Source organism: Rattus norvegicus, chromosome 20 (genome assembly GCF_021556685.1).
Source record: "Rattus norvegicus strain SHRSP/BbbUtx chromosome 20, alternate assembly SHRSP_T2T, whole genome shotgun sequence".
In the NCBI taxonomy this organism is placed as follows: domain Eukaryota; kingdom Metazoa; phylum Chordata; class Mammalia; order Rodentia; family Muridae; genus Rattus; species Rattus norvegicus.
The window spans coordinates 46,802,244-46,826,766 of NC_141553.1; the positions used below are offsets into that span (position 1 = coordinate 46,802,244).

Consider the following 24,523-nt stretch of genomic DNA (forward strand, 5'->3'; position numbering starts at 1 on the left):
TATCACAATGCATTTTCAGTTTATATAAAAAATCTGAGAGGAGCCATACCTCACTAGTGCCATACAGGAGTGTGAAACTTGAATAAACTTGGATACTAACAGAAGGATTTGCAGCATGAGCAAATACCTATGTTACAGTTAGAATCTGTTATTATCCAGAAGCATGATACATTTTTTTTTGTTCTTTTTTTTCGGAGCTGGGGACCGAACCCAGGGCCTTGCGCTTCCTAGGCAAGCGCTCTACCACTGAGCTAAATCCCCAACCCCAGCATGATACATTTTAACAAGTAAAGCTATCCATATATATACATACATATATATATGTATATATATATGCACACACACACACATACACACACACACATACACACACACACATACATACACACACACAAATAAAGGGGGAAAAAAACCCTAGTGAAACCAATCACTTACTAGCAAGAGAGAACAGTTAAATGTGACTTTCTAAATGAGGCCCTTTACTTTCTTACATTTTCTTACAATAGTTATTTGCTAATCTAATTTAGGCTAGTATCTTCCTATAAATTTGTATGTGTTCGTTTTTGTTTGCTATGGTTAACATTTATTGTAGAAAATAAAACTGAACACCAAGCACTATGAAGTTCATATTCTGCTTATGACAGCTATGGAAAATAACTTTATATAGATTTAATTTTCTCATATTCAAACGAACTGCCCATCAGAAGAGGATCTAGGAGTTAGGAATAAGGTCGCATGGGCCCTCTCATTCTGTCATTTTAGAACAGGAGCTGGCTCCCTTCAGAGTCCTTTGTCCAGTTGCCAACCATTCCCCAAGCACTAGGATAGCCTGGTGGCAGAGCACTGCCTGTGCTCTGATTTGAGGCCTGTGCTCTGATTTGAGAGGAATCTGCAGGACAAATAAACCAGGTGTCACCCTGGTGTGGCTGGAGAGCAGCTCCAAACCGATTCACAGAGTGAGCCCAGGTTACCCCATGGTTGATAATGCCCATCTCCAGGCTCGGTTGTGAGCGCAGGTCAGTGTCCCCAAGAGAGCCCAGCCTTGCAGACCCACTCCCGCACTGTGTTCTCACTGCACTGTCCCTGCTGCCCGGCTTCTGAAAATGTTTCACACGATCCATTCTGTGTGAATGTGACCAGAACCTGCCTCTAGGGGAACCATGAAAAGACGAAAGATTGTTTCTCCTTGCACAGTTCTGCACCAAATGATCTGCTGAGCTACTCAAGGGGCCCAGCCGTGCAGCACCCACACCACACCAATAACATCTGGCACTACCCAAATCAGAAAAGTATCTGCACTGCTAGCCATTTCATTCTTGGGTTTTCTGAGTTTGAGCTTATGTGTTAACCACCGGGTGAGTCTTACCATGACATGAATGTAAAGGAGTTTCAAGAGCAAACGGTAAGATTATAAATGCTGCATGTGCACCTTTAGGCTTACGCATCATACAGCTCACCATCCAGACAATATTTGAGCACCCACTGCGTGCTAGACACTGTGCTATTTGCTTTGGGATCTGTCATCAAACCAAACAGAAGAAGATCCTAATCCCATGGGATTTACATTCTAGCAAAATATATAGATATGTGATTATTAAAATAGACTTGAAACTATTAAGTGCTGTTTTTTTTTTTAAAAAAAGGAAAAAGAAAAGGGGCAGGTGGGAGGAGTTTGGGGATGCTGGGAAGGGAAGAAATCTTCACCCGTGGTCAGATTACCATAGCACTCCGCAGTTTACTGCCTAATGCACATGTAAGGACAGAGAGGGTAGACACAGGAGCTCTGTGAGCAAGACAGGTATCTCAGGAGAGACTCTAGAGGTGGGAGAAGCCAGGCCGTGGGGAATCCTGTAAGACAGTTTAAGGTCATTAGATTCTCTTTCCTCTTAAGATTACATATGATGCTTATTTTGAATGAAAAAAAGAAAGGAAAACTAAGTGAATAAATTGTAGGAATACTAAAACTATTCTGGGGGAGGGGGGTAAAATGCTAACAGGAATTTTGATCAAAAATCCCTCACTTTACTGAGGCAGAATTAAGTGCTTATAAACGCTCTCTGAAGTTAACTGTGGCAAGCAGGGAGTATAGCATCTTAACAGAAGACCCCCGAGTGTGGTATACAGGGGACAAGAATGTTAATCCTGCAGCTGCCGCCCAGAGGACATTGAAAGCACTTAATCCTCCCATAATAAACACCTAAGACCCACTCGCAGAGCTCCTGTTAGCATTCTCTTATGAAAGGCACGGGTGGGTGGGTCGTGCTAATGTAAGCAAACAAATCTAATCCGGTACCTGTAAGGCAAAAGTGGGACTGGTGGCTGCTTATTGCCGCATACAAACTTAATTACCTTGGCAACCGTGACAGCGGAATGAAGACATTTTGGGACCTATGTAACAGACCACGCAGTTTCAAAACAATGAAAACGTAAGAAGGATTTGTGCATCATATCAACTCTCCAGCGGGTAAGAGCACTGCCGAGTCAATGAGGCCAGGAGATGGCTCAGTAGCAAAGGTGCTTGCAGCCAAGGATGACAGGAACCCATGTGATAGAGGAACTGATGCCTCCGAGTTGTCCCTTGACCTCCTCACAGAGGTGGCCTGGGCTAGAGTGTTGGACACTCTGGGCTAGAGTAAGGATAGGGAGAACTGGTCAGATTCAGGTAGACTTTGAATGGCAAGCTACCAGAATTTGCTGACTCTATCAGCGGTGCGATGTCCAAGGAGGAGCTAAGGAACACTTAAGGTTTGAGGCCTGACTCTCTGGAAGGGCAGAGTTGCTATATCCTAAGATGAGGACAGACGGGGACAGAGCAAGTTTGGAGGCGTGAGATCGGGACTTTGTGGCTATTTACATTCCGTCTGAAACAGCCAACAGTCATGGGAATGGAGATATTTAAGTAAGCATTTGGTCTACTGCTCTGGTGAATTCAGTAAGGGGTCTGGACTAGAGATGGAGTCTCTGCTATGTGTGTTGTTTGAACTCAGGACAATGAGACGACCAACCAACGGCTGTGCAGGGCAGACAGGGGCGGGACTTTAGGATTCCTGGGCTTGGGACCAGGAGGAGAGGAAGGAGACTGGCCATGCCTGGAGAGTATGGAGGAGAGGAGAAACACCACAGTTGAGAAGAGTGCAGGACAGAGAGGCAGGGCTGCCATGTGAAGTTGCCTGGAGAGCATGGACAGGAGCATGGCCCAGTCGAGCAGCCCTCTGAGTCCAGAGAATCAAAAGAACCAAAGAGTAGGACTTGCACATGCTCGTGTTAGTAGGGAGTAGGGAGGAGCCTGGCAAAAACCTCTGGAGTGGAAAGATGGGGAGTGACAGGGAGTACTGGGGAGGTCACCCCTGGGCGTCACATGGAGTATAATGAAAAGTCTCGTAAAGAAGACAGCCGTGGAAAAGGACAGTTCATGGGAACTGACTGCTTAGAGACTAATGATTCACCTCGTCTCATCCATGAGCCTTGCATCCACATACCAAGGTTGTGAGCAAATAGACTTTTAAAAAGAGGTTATTGATTCTTCCTTTTTAAAAAGTCAACTGCAACTGGTCACCATAGTATCATACAAGTATCCCTGTACTTGAGAGGTGGAGGCATTAAGACTAGAAGTTCAAGATCAGCCTAAGCTACATAAGAACACACACATACACACACACACACACACACACACACACACATATACGCACACACACATATACACACATACACATACACACACACAACACATACACACATACACACACATACACTCACACACACATACACACACATACACATACACACACATACATACACTCACACACTCACACATACCACACATCACACACACACACATACACCACACAAATACACACACACACATACACATACACTCACACACACATACACTCACACACAGACACTCACACACTCACACACTCACATACATACACTCCCACACACCACACACACACACATAGACTCACACACTCACACACAGACACACACTCACAGACACTCACACATACATACACTCACACACACATATACTCCCACACACCACACACACACATACACTCACACACTCACACACATAAACACCCCACACACACACATACACATACACACACACACTCTCTCACACACTCACACACACTCACACACATACACGCACACACACACACACACAACATCAAATGCAAAAAATAAATAAATAAAACTTCCAAACTTGCTTTGAGAGTAAGCATATGCATTTGCTTTCCAATTATGGACAGACCCCAGAGAGTCCTTCATTATGCTTCTGAAGTTCAAAGGAAACCAACTGAAAAATTCATCCCCTAGTTGATCAAAGCTCCAGTTTTAACATAGTACTTCATGCTGAAGGCCCAGTGTCACAAAACCTTTTCTATTTTTCTAAGAAAAATTATCTTTCTCCTGTGAATCTGTAAACCAGGAGTTAAAATGATTTACTTAGCCTACTTTACAGATTTATTGAAAGAGCCAGATTAAGTAATATGTGAAATTAACTAATCGTAAACCGTATAACCGGACGTACCCATTTCTCTGAATATTTTCATTTTTTAGTACCAACGAAAATTAGGGAAAAAAATAAGAAAAGTAGGGCTTAGTGACACATGCCTGTAACCATGGAGGCAGAGGAAGGAAATTCACAAAGGACGGTCTAAGTTACATAGACAGTCTCAAAACGGGGGTGAAGGGGGGTGGGGATACACAGTAAATGTTTCCTCCATTAAGAAACTGTAGCAGAGGTAAGTTGATAAAGCCGACTCTTTCCCAACAGACCCATATTCCAACAAAACTAATCTGTTGTGGAGACACCTGGAAGAATGAGGAGGGACTAACACATCAGGTTTGCTTCCTACGAATGCCACAGGACTCCAGTGCCTGCCCTCGACCTTGACCATGCTTTCCCATTGCCAGCCCCGATGCCTCCCACCACTCTAGCTTGTTCTCAACAGAAAATTCATGGAGCAAAGTTACTCTTAAATCCAAACATGGTCCCCATCTCTCATAACGACTCCTTGGCTCAATTACTTTCTGAACTATGCAGAGGAACCCATTAAGGAATCATGGTGTAGTTATTCGATGACTCTCTAGGCCTAGTAACTTTGTGAACCACTGTTACTTTCACCAAAGTTTTAACTGAAGAACAATTGCAGATATCCCAAAGTAGACTATAAGGTTTAAACAAAAACAAATAAACAAACAAGCCACTCAGGTCTACACACGTAATTAGTACATACACAAAAGAAAAACTGAAGCAAATGCCATTTTTGTTCATTATTGAACTGCATTTATTTTCCAGCACAAAGAGTAAAGACAAACAGGAGGAAGAGGAGGAGCACAAGGAGGAGGAGGAGGAGGAGGAGGAGGAGGAGGAGGAGGAGGAGGAGGACAACACAGAGAGCACCTTTGAGTACATTTTGCCAAGGGTGAATCCTTGGTACTGCTCATTGGTGACTCGGTATAAACAGGCTGAGTAGTGACACAGAAGAAAACAATATAAATGGCTGGGCACTGAAATCCTAATTTCCCATAAAGCTTTCAGGCTCTTCTCCAATTTAAATCTTCCCTGTCATTTCTCAGATACTTCTCTGAAAAGAAGTCTTGTTTTTCCAGAAGTATCTCACACATAGATACAATGTTTCTTTGTGGTAGTCACTGTCCTTTTGTTACCTACGTAATTTCTCCATCCATCTGTTCAAAATTATTAAATATTAACAAGGTCATTACCCTCGACTTATCCCTGAATACGATCAGCAAGATCCTTCTGGAAGTGATGTATCAGATCCTTTTATTACATCTATTTAGTGGGGGGAGGGGGGGCTAGAGGATGACCACCTTTGGGGGTTGGTTCTCCCCTCCCGCCATGGGGGGTTCCAGGCATCAAACTCAGCTGTCGGCTCTGCAGCAATCAATGCCTCTCTCCGTTAAGGCGGCTCACCCATTTCAAATATCTTACCTTGATATAATTCGTTCCGAGATTTTAGTCGCCTTTTTAAAAACTGCCTTGCTGCGATTTTAATCCCACACACACCACCAGACCCTTTGTTTGATTTGTTTGTTTGTTCCTGATGGGGAGCTGCTCTTGTTGTTTGAAAGACCTTTCACTGCCAGAGTCTGGGGGCAGACTTCCTTCTGACATGTCCTCCTCATCTAGATAGAGCTCCCTGAGAGACCTGAGACTTACCACAAACAGCGAAGAAGCACACTTACCAAGTGAACATAAGGCACAAAGTATCCAAAGAGAGCAAGTGGTATCCCAGCAGCCCACACGGCATAGGCGGTCTCCTTGAAGAGGGCAAAGTTGAAGATTTTTTTTGGAGGACTAAGCTTTCTCCTGGAGAAGAAGGAACTTCTGCTGTCCTCACTCTCTTTCTCTTTGCTGCTGGGAACGAGAGGTCGGTAAGTGAAGCCAGCCAGAAAGAGAACGAACATGAAGATGCAGAGAATTCGCAGTGTGTAGCAGAGGCCCACGGTGGAGGTCAGATTCCCTAACAGCAAAGGGAGCAAGATTGTGAAGACGCTGCTGCCAGCCGTGACGATGCCGTTGACTAGTCCCAGGCGCTTCTTGAAGTAGTGTCCCAGAATGACCAGTGACGGCTGGTAGGCAAAGGAGCAGCCGCAGGCAAATACGACTCCATAGGTGAAGTAGAGGGGCTCGATGGAGCTGCACGAAGACCAAAGACACAGAACAGAGCTTTAAGCTTCTCTTCATGCTGCTTGGTAGAAGAAAACCTCATATGGGGCTGGAGAGATGGCTCAGCAGTTAAGAGCAGAGGCTGCTCTAGCAGACGACCTGGACTCGGTTCCCAGCACCCACGTGGCAGTTCAGGATCACCATGACTCCAATCTCGGAGGCATCAAAGATAGCCTCCTCTGGCCTCTGTGGACGCTAGCCATGCCCATGGTGTGCATACATAATTGCAGAATTAAACACTCATACACATAAAATAAAAAACAAACCTTAAAAGGAGTTCCCTTAGCAACACAGATCTTGTCAATATTTTCTGAAAATTAAAAAAAAAAAGTGCGGAAAGGCTTAATAAATCAAGAACACAGCAGTAAAATATTTTCCTTTAGTCTGAATGTGTGAGAAATGACCATTGAGGTCCCCAGTGCCTTGCTTCCCGTTCCCTGCCGTGGATTTCTGCTGAACCATATACAGCACTGAGTAAGAACTCTGCTCTTCACAGCTCACGAAAAGCCTCCGGGAAGGGACAATAAAATCTTGTTCAATAGCACTTTAAATTACAATCTAACTGTGCACACTCATTGTCCTTTGGTCCTTCCCCGTGCTTACTAAGCAGTGTACGTAAAGGAAGGACGGGGTCTGGCACTCTCCTCAGCGTTCTATCAAGAACATCTGCATGGGCGAGCAGCGGTACCTCCACCCTGCACTGTCCCATGGCTGTCGACCAACCTTCGCCCTGTACTGCGTTGTTCCCAGCATTGTGCAAGATGACGAGAAATCATATTCCAATTGCACTAAGACTGAATTAAGTGTGATCAGAAGTGACTTCAGTCTGCCCGTTCTTAAAGTAACTTATTATGTCTCAAAAGAATCATAAAATATAAGAACTCTTACTTTAATCAAGTAATTGTGTATCTCCAGGACAGTGACGGGGTGCGTGCTTTGAAACAATTTAGGTAGGTAAGGACCAAACGGAAACAAGTTAAAAGTTGTCGGTCTTTTCTTTCTTTTTGCAAAGTCAATTCAGGTGGTTATTTATCGGTAGTAAAGCCAACTAAGAAAGATAAAGCTGGGTAATAATTAAATTTTGGACAATAATGCTTACCTTCCAGTCTACTGAGGTAATCACATGGGCTCAGATTTGATCAAATTAAGGCAGGCTGACACTCCTGAGAGGCCCTTCCCCTTGATTGGCTCGCCTCCAGCTCTACCTTTGAGAGTTGCTTCTAGACCTTCCCGGATTAATCTCACTTTGCTCTGATGACTACTGACCAAATGTCTGCTCTTGACTCAACAGACACAGCAGACAGGAACTTGGTGGAAAAGTGTTTGAGGCTTCAGGCTGCACATAATCTGTTTAAAGAAATACTCCTCCCTTTACCCTCAGTAAGAATGGGACAGAACAAATGCCTCCCTGTAGAGGTATAGTTTAATTATCACTATTTTATTTGTGTGTATGGATGTTTTGCTTGCATGTACATCTGGCCTCCTTGTGTGTGCCTGGTACTTATGGAGGCCAGAGAGGGCATCGGCTCCCCTGGGATGGAGGCATAAACAGTCATGTGGGTGCTGGAAGTCGAACCCGGGTCCTCCACAAGAGTAGCCAGTGTTCTCAATCACCAAGGTAGCTCTCCAGCCCCTGCTTCATTCTTTTTGGGCAGAGGGGGAAGAAGTCGGTTATGTTTTTTTTAAGCACAGTCTCTCACTGTGTGGCAGAGATTAGCCTCGAGTTCACGATGCCTCACTCTGTACAAAATTTTCCACATAAGCAGTTTTCCAAAGTAATTCCAAGTTCCTGAATTCTCAAAACTTCTACACAATTTTAAAGAAAAAGTAAAATCTATTATACATTTCTCTGCCTCACAATATGTATCAGAAACAGTACTGGTAACATCATTATCACAAGCACAGTATGGAGATTAGGAAACCAGACAGGCCTGCATATAAAGCAGAGCACTGTTGGAACACGGGTGGAAATCTCATGCGCTCACTGAGATTGGCCTTGCATCTTCCTGTATACCTTTGTGTCACTGTTCTCAGAGAACCTCCATCACTCATGTCTGTCCTCAGGACAAACAGCTGCTTTCAGTGGTAGAGGTAGGACATCTAAGTGCAGTGTCAGTCAGTGAGATCATAAGGTTTTCTAACCATGCATACCAGGATTCAGAGCCAGGACACTGTGTCACCAGTGTGCTGGAGAGGACTCCTTAGAAGGCAGAATTAGAATCACAGGAAACTGTGGTAACTTACACCAGCCTTCTCTGTGACACTCGATGATGGTCTGACAGCCTTGGACTAGCAGGTTAAAGGAAACTGAGTCATGTGAGGCTATTACATATATTAAGGCCAATGATGTCTCAAGAAATGCTTCCCCTGGACTTTGAAATAATGGAGATAGAAGGAGAGGCATAAACTGGTCACAATATTGCTCGAGCTGGAGACCAGGCTCTGAGGGCTTTTTCTTCCTAGTTCTCCTCTCCAACCCCCCCCCCCCCCCGGCAGTGGTAAAGCCACAGATTCAGGACATTAGAACCTGCAGAATCTCAAACAAACTTTTTTCTTTTGAAATAAAAAGTTTAGAAGCGATCAGAAAGGTTCTTTAAAGATGAAAACCTTATGCTACTCAGAAGTAAAATTTGAAGGGAAAAGTACAAAAGCTAACTACTTGCTTAGATTGAGGAAGAGGTGTGTATAGGACGTGGGACGCTAAGGATGCCACTGAATAAATATGAAACACTTAGAAAGCAGGGCCATTCTACAAGCTAGATCCCTTCTGATGGCCACCCAGGACTACACCATGGTTTTCTCCTAAGGAAACATGAGGGTAAGCAGGGAAGAGGGAGGGAGATGAGCATCCGGCTGGAGAACGAGCATCTTCAGACTTTTCCTTGCTAATGGCCTCCTGCTTCCAACCACTGTGGCAGAGAACGCCAGTCAGTGTTCCTGTAACTGAAAATTCTCAGAACCACAAAGAGAGCTGAGGACAAGCACGCATACCACAGCGTGTCCATTGACACTGTAACTTGGAGGCCTGTATCTTTCCTTCTAATAGATGTAGTTTATGACATTAGGTTTTCAAGTATATTTAACACTTCATTTTGTCATGATATTAAAATGTTTTAATATTTTAAAAACTTTTTTTATTATTTTCTTAAACTATAGACTGGAATTCTCTATCTGGGTTGGCACTGATTTAAAAGACCTTATTCTCATCAATAAAATAATTTTCCTCTCAAGCTTATTACTTTAAATGTCACTTACTGAACCCTTTAGATCTAAGATGGCAGTGTCTTTAAACTGAAGCCACAGCTTTAGATAAGTCACAGCTATAAATAGATTCCTTTATGGATTTATGTGAATAGATTAAGACAATGTAAACACATTTTTCTTGGCTGCAGTGAAAACATACATCCTGACATCTGAATTGGCCCCTGCAGACAAATGTATTCAAATGCCTGACACTTCCGATCCATGGCGGAATGTTAAGGTTTTAAGGGGATTCTCCTTGTAAAGAGCGAAGTCCCTGGAAGGACTGAGAACCACGTGAAGCGGCGGCCATGTCCTTACCTTACAAAAGAACTGGACATGAGTCCAACGAATCCTACAGCTGCACCCAGGACAGCTGTTCTCCGGCAACCAAACATGTCTGTGAAGACACTCACTATGGGGCAGCAGAAGAAGATCATGCCCATGGACAGCGAGCCTACCCATGCTGGGGAGAAAGAAGGAGAGCATTACAATGTTGCAAACTGCATTGGGAGGGTGGCTAAATCACTTCAAAGAAGACCACCGGTGCTCGCTCACTGCCAGGCAGCAAAGAGAGGCCGAGTAAGTCGGCAGCGAGCCTGAACGCCTATCTAAGGACCTGGGCAGTAGTGATTCACACAGCAACTGTGTTTCATTGAATTCTTGAAAAGGTTGTGCATTTAAAGTAATTGAATACTCTTCTATGACTTTGTCTAATTGACATCTGTGGTTTTAAGCAACTTATAATCTATGAAACAAAATTCATTAAATAAAAAAATTAAAAATTAAATAGAAGGTTGAACAAGGTGAAGCACAGCTATAGTCTCAGCACCCAGGAAGCTAAGACAGAAGAAAAATGAGTCTGAGTCAGCATGGATGACATAGTAAGATCCTTGAACACACACACACACACACACACACACGCACGCACGCACGCACGCACATATACACACATGCACATACATACACACACATGCACATACACACATATATACACATACACACACATACACACACATACACACACGCTCACACACATACACACACATACACACACATACACACACACACACACACACATACACACACACACACTACACTTAGTTTAGAAATTTATGCCAGAGAGGTCAAAATGCAGAGAAATGACTACTGAAATCAGGACAGTGACCATTGCACTTTTGTTTTCGGATGTTTCTCTAAGTCAGGTCTCACTCTGTAGCCTCCCCTGACCTAGAACTGATTATGTTGCCCTAATTGGCCTCAGACTTACCCCCAGTTCTCCTGTCTCCAGATTCCTAGAAGTACAGGCGTCAGCCACCATGTCTGGTTATGATTAACTCAGTGGAGAAAAGATTGCTATCATTCTAGAACAAGGAGATAGGGAGTGATCATCTGGGGAGCATCTGGACTTAGGGGCTTGGTTTGTTTGGGTTTTTTTTTGTTTTGTTTTGTTTTGTTGTTTTGTTTTGTTTTTTGGTTGATTGGTTTTGTCGTAAAGAAATTAATTTATACATAGTATATTTCTGCTTATACATAGTACTATATCTGACCTAGACAATAACTTCAGGGTATTTACTTTACCATTAATTACAAAACTACAATGTTTTATTTTCTTCTCTGCAAATATGTTATTTTCCACAATTTAAAAAAAAAGGTAATAGGAATCAAAAATCATAGTTTCTGATTCTATAAAAATAAAAACGGGGGTTGGGGACTTAGCTCAGTGGTAGAGCGCTTGCCTAGCAAGCGCAAGGCCCTGGGTTTGGTCCCCAGCTCCGAAAAAAAGAAAAAAAAAAGAAAAAAGAAAAATGAAAGCAGAAAGCATAGGATATAAACAATCATAGCACTATGTCGAAGAACCAAATGATGTCACCAAGCCTAGAAGTCCCTCCCAAAGCAGTATAATAAATGGAGCTAATAGGGCCTATACACGTGAGGGTGTACAACACACCCTGTAATAAAGCTGTCACTTCCCTTCTGCACAGGTTTAAGTACCTTGGAAATGGATTCGTCATATACTTTCTCAGACTACAGAGGGTTGGGAAAAGTGTCTGAACTTCAGTGCCTGGCATCACACATCCCAGTGTAAGGCCCTGACAAAGGCGGAAGAATGTAACTAACGCCTAATGTTTACATGAAGATGCCCAAACTGATAACTTCACGATCTGTTTGCTTTCTTGCAATTTAAGTTATTCCTTTTTGGGGTTGTGGTTTTTTTTGCTTGTTTGTTTCTGTTTTTCAAGACAGGATTTCTCCGCGTAGCTAGGCTGTCCTGGAACTCATTCTGTAAACCCGCCTGGCCTCAAACTCAGAAATCTACCTCCCTCTGCCTCCTAAGTGCTAGGATTAAAGATGGGCACCACAACCACATGGCTAAGTTGTTCTTAAATTATGTGATATACTTAAAGAGCCGTGATTCTATAATTTTCTTCTCTTATCAGAAAGAAAACTGTTCTCTTAAAACTCTTGGGTGTTGAGACCAAACTCGGTCCCCACAAGAGCACAAATGATCTTATCCACAGAGCATCTGTCCGGCTTGTTGCTTTACTTTGGCTGCACCAACATCAGCATCTCCAAAGGATGCAACCCAGACCCAAACTAACTAAACCGCGGGATGCTCTTCCAGACTGTCAGGGAAACCTGCTCCCCCCAAACTGAGCCTAAACCAAGAAAAACATGTCTGCAAAGAACTATCCTAGAACAAACATTAGCAGAGGCTCTGGGGGAGGGAATCTAGCAAACTGGAAAGAAGATGTTGGCATTGTCTGCAAAGGTTGAGAGTGGAGCTAAAAAGGCTGAAAGCTCACAGACAACATGGGAGAGTAAGCTGTGGGAAGAATTTGGATTGATTTTATGTACTTCTTAAAGCAAAGCTATTTTTACTAAGTAGTTTGTGAGTGCTAATTTTTAGGACTCTACTAATTGGATTACCCCCTCAAACACTCAAACACTCAAACACACACACACACACACACACACACACACACACACACACACTGAGTCATGCTTTTTTGGAAATTTCCATCATCCAAAAGTAAAATCAATGTTGGAGGATGTATATAAAGTTGATTTGGCATCCCATATGTTTGCTTTAAACGTTTAGTTTTGTGAATATTTTTACAGAATACAGTTGAATTTTTCAGCTTTTCTAGAGCAAATATTTGTGGTTTTATGTGATTTTAATGATGCATGGATAATCATGGCCACTTACTAATTATTTGTGGTTCAGAATAAAAGGTTTTGGCTAGGCATGGCTGAAGTAGGAGGACTGCTGTGAGTTTCTATTCAGGCTCAGCTAAAAAGATGTCCTCTTAAAAAAAGATCACTCATAGTAACAATGTAATCCCATTCAAAAGAATCTTAGTAATCTATGCTTAAGATACAGTTTAACCGGATAGGTATGGTGGTGCTTGCCTTTAATTCTAGCACCCAGGAGGCTGAAGCAGGAGGATCTCTATGAGTTTGATGTATATATTGACTTCCAGGACAGTCAGGACTACAAAGTGAGACAATGTTTCAAAAATAAATAAATACCACAAACAATATAACAAGAAGAGACAATACACTATAAAAGCCCAGCAGACTAGAGTAGCATTCATCCTTAGATAACGGCACTTTTACAATCAAGATACTAACATCAACTAGTAGACTACATCACGAAATCTAAGAGCATATGTTACATGCAGTGTTTATGAGTCAGAGTTCTCTGCCCAAGAAAATAAAATAAAGACTGCACTGCCACAACGAAACCCTGCCAAAATCTTTGACGGTTGTGGATTTTGGTAAAACTATACATGGTTTTATCTTTTCTAAAAAATATATTATCTTTCACAAGAAAAAAAAATCTTGAAAATCTTCCTGCTGATTCTGTAAGCACACAAAAGCCAAAAACTGAAAGATAAGTATGAAATAGTCATAATAGTCATTAATCATAATTTTATGCTAAAAATAAGTAATCTCACAGGACATTAAGTCTATGCCAAGCATGAAAATGCATAGGCTTGCAAGTTTATTAAGTAGGAACAACAGAAAGATACAATCATATAGTTTCCCAATTATCCTCTTCACTTATGTGTGGAGGAAACAGTCTCCTCTGACAGTGGATGACCACTTCAGCAGATCATGTGGGCCTTTTTACTCATGTAAATAACAGAGTCTGCAGTCACTCCAGCTAACGAATTGACATTCACTCAGTCACTGACTATTTTCTAGGGCGCAGAGATGATAGACAGGAAAGACTTGGAATCAGCCATTCCCATTTCGCCCCATCCCCAGCTGTTCCTTCTCTCTAAGGTGGGTGTGGGGAAATGAAGCTGGGGAGGAAATCTCGAACATTAATTACATTTCGGTGACACTGCCAACAGAGACGATGCTGCCTGGTGCTGACTTTTTCTCAGATGCATTTCTGTGAGTTCTTTGGAGTCCTACCCCTGAGTCCTTTTGGCTACAGCAGTACTGACAGCTTTTTGGCTGTCATTCGCAAGACCACGTGAGCTGCCCCGCCCCTCTGGACAGTCTGTGTTGGCAGGAGACAGAACAGCTGCGGGGCTACCTCTCACCTACTCAGCCTCCTCTGATAAGTGGAAGCACAGACGCACCCACAAATCCTCTCCAATCCCACACAGCTCCTGCTGTGGAAGCTGCTGCACAGCAGAGGCTCTGACCTTGCTGGGTATGCTAATTTACTCATTTTAATGTGTGTGGGCATTCTACCTGCATGTATGCTTGTGCATCCTGCACATACAATGCTGGGAGAAACCAGAAGAGGGATACCCCAGGACTGGAGGTACAGACAGTGGTGAATGTTGGGAGTCAAACCCAAGAGCTCTGGAAGAGCGGCCAGGGCTCTTGACCACGGCGCCATCTCTCCGGCCCCTCGTGGTGGAGTCTGGAGACCCTCTACTAAATACCAAGGGTAAAAGTGCACGCTCTGAGAGCACAAAGTGTTCTTCCTAACAAGACTCATTCTAGAGTTTTATTACTATTTTAAAGCATCACACCAGCCCCTGAGCACCTATCAAATGCAAGAGTCACCTCTGAGCTCACACTTCTGTACCTTACTACCTAGAACATTATGTTAAAACAGTAGTTAGAAATTGAATTTAGGGTAATCTAATCAAATTGAAGAACAGTTATATTTTTGAATGAATAATTATTTGCTACTGGAAACTCATGAGATGCCTGTTTTCTGCAAAGTTTCAACATATTAGCTAAAAGCTCAAACGAGGGAGCTCAGGACGCAGCTCAGTTGCTCAAATGCCCATCGCACACCAACTGCGTAGACCATGATTCTAGCCTGTAATTCTAGCCCTCAGTAGATAAGAAGCAGAAGTCCTCATTTCAAGACCATCCTCAGCTACGTGGCTTGTTTAAGACCCACCTGAGCAACAAAAGGCTCTATCTCATCTCAACAAAAACAAACAAAGGAACCCTAGGACCTGGAGGAGAAGGTGGCACAAGCCATTCCAGCACCCCAGCCTGCTCTACAAAGCAAGTTCCAGGACAGCCACAGCTAACAGAGCTATAGAGCAGAGAGAACCTGAAGAGGGGAGGAAGGGGAGGGAGAGGGGGAGGGAGACAGAGAGAAAGAGAGACAGAGAGACAGAGAGACAGAGAGACAGAGAGAGAGAGAGAGAGAGAGAGAGAGAGAGAGAGAGAGGGAGGGAGAGGTGGGGGGGAGAGGGAGAGTAGGGAGGGGGCTGCTATTTTGTTGACTTTGTAGTGTTTGGGCTTTCTCTTCTCATTCTGTATTACTCTATTGTAGTGTATTCTTTCCCGTGGCCTCATGGGTGGATCTGCTTTTCTCTTTAGGCTGAAGGATTCTTCACATATCTTCTGTAGAGCTGGCTCTGAGGTCATAAGTTCACTTAGTCTATTTTTATTATGAAAAGTTTTTATTTCTCTTTCAGTTATCACAGACAGCTTTGGTGGGTTTAGTATTCTGGGTTGGCAGTTGTTATCTTTGAGAATTTTAATACATTATTCCAAGCCTAGAGGCTTTTACAGGCTCTGTTGGATAACCTGATTTGCTCTGATGAGCCTGCCTTTTGAAACAGCGTTTCTCTCCTCCCACTTGCAACCTAACGTCTCTGTTCTGTATACTCCATAGTTTAACTGTAACGTTGGGCTTGTCTGGTACCCTGACTGGGTCCAGTATCTGTTTTCCTGTCACCAGGAAATTTTCTGTTTTGGTCTTCTGAAATGTTTCCTCTGCCTTAGAGTGGGATTTGGTCTCTTCTGTGTTGGATATATTTTGCAGTTCCTGCTGGTACATCTTACTATTTCATTTGTGACGTTGGTCGAGCTGTTTCCATCCCCTGCCTTCTTTTCAAGCTCAAATAGTCTCTCCTCTCCTTGATCCACTCCATTGCTGAGACTTGCCACAGAGTTTATCTAACTTACTACACAGATTGTTTTATTTCCAGCCCTTCAGATTGGATCCACCAATATCTGGATCCCTTCCATAGCCTCCGTCACTCTCAATGTAGACGAATACAAAATAATTATTTTCAGCAAAAGGAAGCAGATCAAAGAGGCATAAGACCATAGTCCCAGTTATGCAGAACTCTGGAAAACATGGACTAACCTTCGGTGATGGGAAACACGTCAGTGGGTATCTGGTTGGATTAGATGGAAGAAAGAAGGGACAGTGAGAGGGCCGAGGACACTTGGGGCACTGGATATATTTACTGACCCTGGAAGCAGCCTGACTGGCACACGCATGGTAAAACTGTATTTATAAAGTAGCAACTTAGGAGTTAGAGACATGGCTCAGGGCTGGGAGCACCGGCTGGCCTTCCAGAGGACCCAAGGGTAATTCCTAGCATTCACATGGCAGCACACGAGTAACTGCGACTTCAGCTCCTGGAGCCCTGACACGGAGTACGTACATACATGTGTTCCGGCAAAACACTCACGCACATAAAAGAAAAAAAATTAAATTAGATAACAATTTATTATATACTTTAATCATATCTCAATACTGCTGATTTGAAAGAAGAACAAACCTATGTGAAAGATTAGCCAAAACCAAAACAAATACGTTTATTTCCTTGAAACTGGTAGTGGTTATCTCTAATGTACACAGATTTAATATAAAAATAATAACAAACACAAAATGAAAACTGACTAAAGTATATAAACCCACAATAATCATAGATTTTTAGCGTGTCTCTCGCAGTACTTAAAAAGAACGGGCAGACAGTTTTAAAATCAGAATATAAAGGCTAGAGAAATATCTCAGCATTTGACTGCTCCTCCAGAAAACGGGGGTTCAGCCCCCAGCACCTACATGAGGACTCAAAACTGACTGTAACTCCAGTCTCAGAGGATTTGACACCTCTTCTGGACTAAGTAGTTCACAGTCTCACAGAGGCCAAAGCCACATGCTTTTATGTATAAAAGTCTGAATGACATCATGAATCACCTTAACCCAGATGACACGAAGAACGCCTCAAACTCAGACATCGCCAGCCTCTGCCTCCCAAGTGCTGGGATTAAAGGCATCGGCCACCCTGCCTGGCTTATTCAGATTTCCCTCAATTTCACCAAATGTCCTCTTGTGTTCGGAGACCAAGTCTAGGAAGCCTCAGTATATTTAACAGGCATGTCTTCTTGGACTCCTGATTTCCTGTGTTTGAGAAACTGGGCAGCCCTGAGGAGTCAGGTAAATTGCAGAACACCCCTAGATGTGGAGAAGTGGGTGCTCTGAAGAAACAGCACAGTCATGAAGCAACTCTGTCAAATCACACGGTCAACACAACTTGTTCCCTCCATCAGCTGGCTCGCTGAGTGGGTTCTGAGGATCCTCCGCTGGGAAGGTGCCTTCCTTTCCCCCTCTGTATACTGTGCTCCTGGACAGAGGCTCACACTGCAGGCTCAGGAGCTACGTGTCTGCCTACATACACTGTTTGGAATTCTTCTGTGCGGGAGATCAGTGTGTCCACCCACACTCACTTCTTCAGACATTTATTCCCATTAGAAACAGGTTCACGGGAGTTATGTGGTTTGGGTTATATTCAAGCCTTACTGACTACTGGAAACTCTTTGAGGACTCTTTCATTGGCTCTGTCACTCTTTGACAAAGACCCCACTTACAAAATTTGGGGGTTTTATTTAATTATTTTTTTAGTTTGACTAGCCTCAAACTCATAATCCTTCTGTCTCAGCTTCTGGAAAAGTAGCTAAAATTGGGGGCATGCCGTCTGTAATACTTCAGTGTTTCTCTATGTAACCATCAGGATCTACATCAAGTTAACCTTGAATTAATACTGGTGTTTCCAACTCCATTACCACAGGGCTTGTTCTAGGCTTCATTCTGTCTTGATGGTAACCATTCATTACAGAAATATACTTTTAACCTCAGAAAGTTTGGAAAGGAATGCTAGGTGTGGTGGCCTACACCTGTACCTAGCAATTGGAACACTAAGGCAGAAGCTAGTGAGTGCAAGGGCCAGCCAAGGCTGTGCAGCGAATTTGATGCCAATCCAGACCTACTCAGCAAGACCTTGTCAGAAGAGGAGGAGGAGGTGGGAGGAAGAGGAAGAGTGGAATGAGGAAAAAAGGAAGGGGAAGGAAGGAAGGGAGGAATAAAAGATGAAGGGAGATGGAGGGAGGGATAATGGGGAGGATATAGAAAAGTGACTTGTGTATTGTGATAAACAACTATACTGTTTTGTCTATAATATTCAGATTATCTAAATAGTGAGCTTCAGAGCAATACTGATCTCATTCGGATCTCAATGCTGCTGTTGCAGGGGTGGGATGGAACCTAGGGCCTTGTATAGCCCTCTAAGTGCTGTATCCCCAAACTATATCCTTAGGCCTTTGTCCTTCTGCATTTCGAGACACGCTCTTGCTAAATTTCCTACCCTGGCCCTAAACTTGCAGCATAGCCTAGAAAGGCCTCAAATTTACAATTCCTTCCAAGCAGCTGGGATCACAGGTATGTGTACCACAGTCGGCATTAAAGTGAGTTCAAGTCTTAATTTGCAATAGTTTTTGATCACAGCTTACACACACACACACACACACACACACACACACACACACACACACACACACCACTGAGGTAAAATGGGCATGATTGCTCTTGGGTGGAGACAAGGCTCACGGACATGGCTGAGGAGGGCAGAGAGAGGAGCACTAAAAGACGAACATTTCTGCTAACTTACGACGGCTACCACGGAAAGTGCCGCTAGCGAGAGCAATCCTGCTCTAAGCATAGACTTGGGAGTTTTAGGAGAGTTAAGTCACACTACACTAAACCTCCACCAACTCCTGAACCTCCAAGGCTCACCTTTGTGCGTGCAAATTACCAGCAGTGTACACATGGTCTTCGGGAAAACATTCTCACTACTAACCTACATCTACAGTCCAGACTTCTGCAAACCCCATTTATTAAGATTGATCCCTCTACAAGTAATAAACGGTTTAACCCTATTACTGTTTAAAGAAGCAGGTAAACTCCCTCAGTTTGCTTTCATAAGGCAGTGTGCCAAGTCATAATTAGGTCCCCATTACAGGACGCCAACCTCACATTATGCCCACTTCGTTCTGATAGAGATGGAGCCAGTGTGGTTCAACAACAGAATATTCATCAGTCAGGACTAAAATCTTCTAGACGGTGCTATCGAAAACTCTGTGGAGAGGTTCATACTTTGTGTCACTCCTGTGCTCAAGTCTCTTCCTCAAGCTTATCAATAATTTTATGTATTTTACCTCTTTAAAAAATGTCCCACTGAAAATAGTGATATTTAAAGATGACTTTTAAGGAACTGAGGAGATGCTCAGCCGTTAACAGCATGTGCTGCTCTTGCCAAGAGCCTAACTTCAGTTCCCACCAACCACACTGGGCAGCTCACAGGCACCTATAATTCCATTTCTAGGGAATCCAATGCCTTCTGGCCTCTAACGCACATGTGTAACAATCATCACACACATGTAGAACAGTCCGGGAAAACAGGCACACACGTATGCACAATAAATACCTCACTTTGAGCCTGATCGAGACCATGCACACAGGTCTTTCCTCCCTGGGCCCACAGGGAGCGCTGAGAGTACTCTTGGTGCTGCTGCCACTGCTTCACCACAGGCAGGCGGGAGAGCGGCTCCTGATGCTGTTACCTCCACCAGCAGGATAGCCCCAGTCCACTCAGCACTCGGCACTTCTATAAGCCAAGGAGCAATGGGTGACTGGCCTGCAGCCGGGTCCCCTGCTTACTGTTACACCTTTGTTCTCATTGCTTACAACAACGACAAGGTGAGGACGGCTGATGTTCTCATTGCTTACAACAACGACAAGGTGAGGACGGCTGAGGACGGCTGATGCTAAGGGATATTTCTACCTGGTTTGAACATCATATTCCGCATCTTATTTTTGACTGTTTTGTGTTGCTTCTGATGGCTGAAGACCACATCAAATCCCTGTGGAATGAGGTAACATAGACACACACACACACACACACACACACACACACACACACAATTATATGAAATTTTTACTAAGTTCTTATAAAGCACTGAAAATGTTCTCCAAAACAGGAAATGATTAGCTGTCCTTTACCTGAGCACCATTCCTTCAGAAGACTCTAAGACTTATTTTAAGTTCTCGACTGTCAAGGAAAAACTGCTCCCCTAGACTCATCCCTATGCACCTCCTCTTCCTGTGGTAAATGTCTCCCTCTTAACAGAAGGAACCACTGCTGTGAGCGTTTAGATCAGGAGCGAAAGCCATAACTGATAACAATCAGGATACTAAGAAGATACTCAGAGCACACATCTGTCTTTGGGAGGAGGGTGAAAATCAATGTTTGATGAGCTCCTGCCACATGGCAGCCATTGTGTGAGCGCTGAAATGGAAACCTAGGGGTTCTTTAGAAAGTCAGCTGTGTTGGATGGCGTGTAGCTGGGGCAAACACGTGAAGGAGTGTTTTCCTGAAGTGGACACAGGAAAGGCTAAGGCAGACTCACGAAGGAACGTTTCACTGAAAAGACATGGTGGGGAGGGTGTTCTGCTAAAGCAGCACGTGAAAGGACACGTGATAAGGATTCTTCCCTACAACACACACATATCGGTCCGCCTTACAGTGTGTCTCCGAGCGCCATTTGTTGGACTCCATGGACTCGGGTGATTGTATGCACGTGCTGAGGCCAGGCACGTGGAGGACACGTGACGTTTGGAGGGTATAACCAGGATTCACCAGAGTGACGGAGACAGAGCTTGGCTTGATGGTACAGCTCGCTGTGCAACGCTTGTGTCTTGAGTCTGTGTCTTTGCTGATCTTCACTTCCCTGAGAGAGGCACAGCTGAGAACGTCTGATGTTCCTGTTGGTCCCTCCTGTTTGCCTGAGTTGGGGTTGAGGCCTGGTTGTCTCTGCTAGGTCATGTCACCGCTGTTGCTAACTGGAGTCTACTGAACTGGACTGCTGGTGTGTCCGTGAAGTGTTTGCAAGTGGATCGAGCTACCACTGCAAACCTGTGAACCGACTGCCGATTTCCAAACAACACAGACAGAAGTTGCTCCAAAGAACCTTCCTAAACAGGTCCACTTCCCCCATATCTTTTCTTTCCCACTACCTCTGGTGGGTGGTGGGTGGTGGGTGGTGGGTGGTGGGTGGTGGGTGGTGGGTGGCGGGTGGTGGGTGGTGGGTGGTTAAGGGAGGTTAAAGTGTTTAAGAACCACCATTAAAAATAAGGTTTGAAATAATTAGAGTTACAGAGCACTCCACTTCATCTTCAACAGCTACAGGTGGAGTAGCCACTGCTGGTGAACAAGCACTTTGCCTAAGTGGAAGCCACTAGATTTACCGCTGAGACTGCCTGGCCCAGAGCCCAGCTCTGTGCATTCCAGAACTCCTTATAAACAACTGTGCTGCTCTTATAACTTCTAGTCAGCACACCTAAGCTGACAGCTACAGAGTAGTATAAATAAATAACACACATAATCCTTTTAATATAGTTCTTTAATCTTTGAAATTATAACAGGATTGACGACCGAGAGTGGGAAAGTGGTTAGCAAGAAAAGTTTTGAACTAACTTTTTACATAAAAATATTCTCTTAAATAGTGACACCTAAATGTCAATTTCCTTGAACTGCTTTAAGAAGCTAAGACATTTTAAACTTTCAAACATCAAGAAAAACAGCTTCTGGATCAGCAAGATGGCCCAGTGGATAAAAGGAGCCTGCTGCCAAGCCTGACAACCTGAGTTCAATCCCTGAGTCCCAAGTCGTGGAAGGAACGAACCAATTCCTGCCAGTTGTCTTCTGACCTCCACACGCACACCATGACTTGTGCACACATAAACACAAAATAATAAGAAAGTTAGTACGTAAGTAATTTTTAAAAAGAAAAATTACTTTCTTTAAATGTAGGAGATCAATTTAGTAATTCTTTCAACTGGCAGTGTAGGCCCCAACAAAGCGGCTTACAGCACCCTTCTGTGAAGGAATACCTCAGACCCAGCATACCAAGAATGTGCTACTAAAGTCCCTCGGTGGTCTCCCTTCTCCAACAGTTACCATCGGTGTCCCCCACACAGGGGAGGGGCACCCACGACTCGTCACTCCAAGGTTTTCCAATGCTATGGCACCTGGAATGCCGTTCTCCACATCCTTGTGTGCACACAAAAAGGATCAGCACTAACTTCTCGGTCTTTGAAAGGAAGTTACTACTGCATACCTAATGCCTCACCTCTCCACTTTCTCAGAGAGGGCTGCATCTAAATCTATTTCGTCTGTGTACAGTACAACAGTCCGCCTTCCCTCCAACAACTTGCTCTGCAAAGCCACCAAAAAAAGTTCTTACACATAAAAATTAGACACTCACAGCAAGACATCGACCATTAGAAACTCTCATACAATGAGACAACCTTGAGTTCATCCAAGTTTTTCCTTGAAGTTTTCAATATAGCCTTGTTCTGAATTACAAAATAAAAGTTCTATGTCATGATGACAACCTTTGAGTTATGTTTTCTAAGAATGTTGGGTGGAGCGGGGCTGACAGCAAGAGCTGAAAGACAACAGTTTCTCTTGCCAGACTTTAGCTAACGCATTCATTCACTCAACAAGTACGGAGTGGCTCTACAGTGGCCGGCACTCGTCTAGATCTGGGAAGACTGAGGGGATAACACAGCTGCCAACCTCTGCCCAGAATGAGGCGCTATTCTATGGAGGGACAAAAGCTAAGAATAAAGATAGATATTACAGTTGGCAAAAGTCAGACCCCAAACCACATTGTAAACAGAAGGCTGAAATGGATTTTAAAAAAAAAAAACTGGAAAAAAAAAACCAGAGCATTCCATTTAAAAATGAGTACGTTCAATGGGTAATGGGAAGGGAATAAATAGTTTGTCAGGCGAGCAACATTTGGGCCACAGACTCTGCCGGGCACTGGGGCCCTAAGTACTTGAGTCATGCAGCTCTAGTCAAGAAAACCAGAGAGGAAGAGGGCAGCAAACAACTGTGGCATCATGGGACCTCTGAGGAAGGGAAGATGGGAGAAGTCAGACACTCTTTCTTGGTCGGGCACAACGTTTCTCGGACAAAGAACGGAGGAAAAGGAGGCAGGAGCACGCATGTAAAGGGAAAGCATGTGCAGAATGAGTGCTTGCAAGTGCTTCCCTAAAGATGTGGTCAGGATCTCAACAAAGCGGTGCCTGGTTAGCCTGGGAATGGCGCGGTCAAGTGATTTAGAAACTTTACTCTGGAAAACTGGGAGGAAAGCAGACTCTACCGTGATAAACGACAATAATCCCAGTTAGGAAACAGTAGGACAGCGAGAAGGCAGACATGAGGGGTGGAAGAATCATCAGATTTGAAGATTCACAGGATAGAAAAATAAACGCAGTGACAAAAAAAGAGTCTGGGAAAGGGACAAGCTCAGTGAGAGGCAGGTCTAAGAACAAAGTGAAAACAGATCCAGGACTGGGCTGAAGGAAAGATGATTAATCTGTTTGAAAATAAAAGCAACCTGCTCACATGCCTGAATATAAGCGAACCCCTCTTTACTCCAGCTGAGAGCAAGAGCTAGGGACATGGTTCTGTAAGAGGATCACTTGCTGCATGAGCATGGGGACTTGAACTCAAATCTCCATCATAATATAAAAAGCCACGGAATGGCCATGCACACCTGAAACCCAGTAGGATGAGTGTCAGGGGTATAACAGGTGACAAAGTGGGGCAGGAGGGCAGGAAGGACAGAGACACGAGGATAACTAACAGTGGCCCATTGGCCGCCAGTCTAGCCACTGGTTCGGAGAAAGCCTGTCTCAGAGAAATAAAGCAGAGAATTACAAAGGATGAACACTGGATATCCTCTGCTATCTAGTTCCCATGTACCCAGAGACATACACAGATAGACACAGATACACACACACACACACACACACACACACACACACACACACGGGGGGGGGGGTAAATAAATATACGTAAATGAGATAATTTTAATGTTGAGGAGATCTTTAGTTGGTAAAGTACCAGAGTTGGATCCCCAGACCAATGCAAAAATGGCATGTGCTTTTATAGTCTCAGGACTGGGGAATGGAGATAGATACCTGGGGCTTACTGGCCACTCAGC

The 24,523-nt window shown here is 43.9% G+C and overlaps 1 protein-coding gene across 2 annotated transcripts in view; it reads right to left on the reverse strand.

The window, feature by feature from the left end:
- Nucleotides 1-24,523, reverse strand: part of Slc16a10 (solute carrier family 16 member 10) — a 113,035-nt gene that overhangs the window by 39,791 nt on the left and 48,721 nt on the right. For both annotated transcript variants that reach the window (XM_087596780.1, NM_138831.1), the window contains 2 exon segments: nt 10,265-10,409; nt 6,220-6,673 (listed from right to left, as the gene is read on the reverse strand). In XM_087596780.1, coding sequence (XP_087452906.1) covers nt 6,220-6,673; nt 10,265-10,409 — 599 coding nt within the window.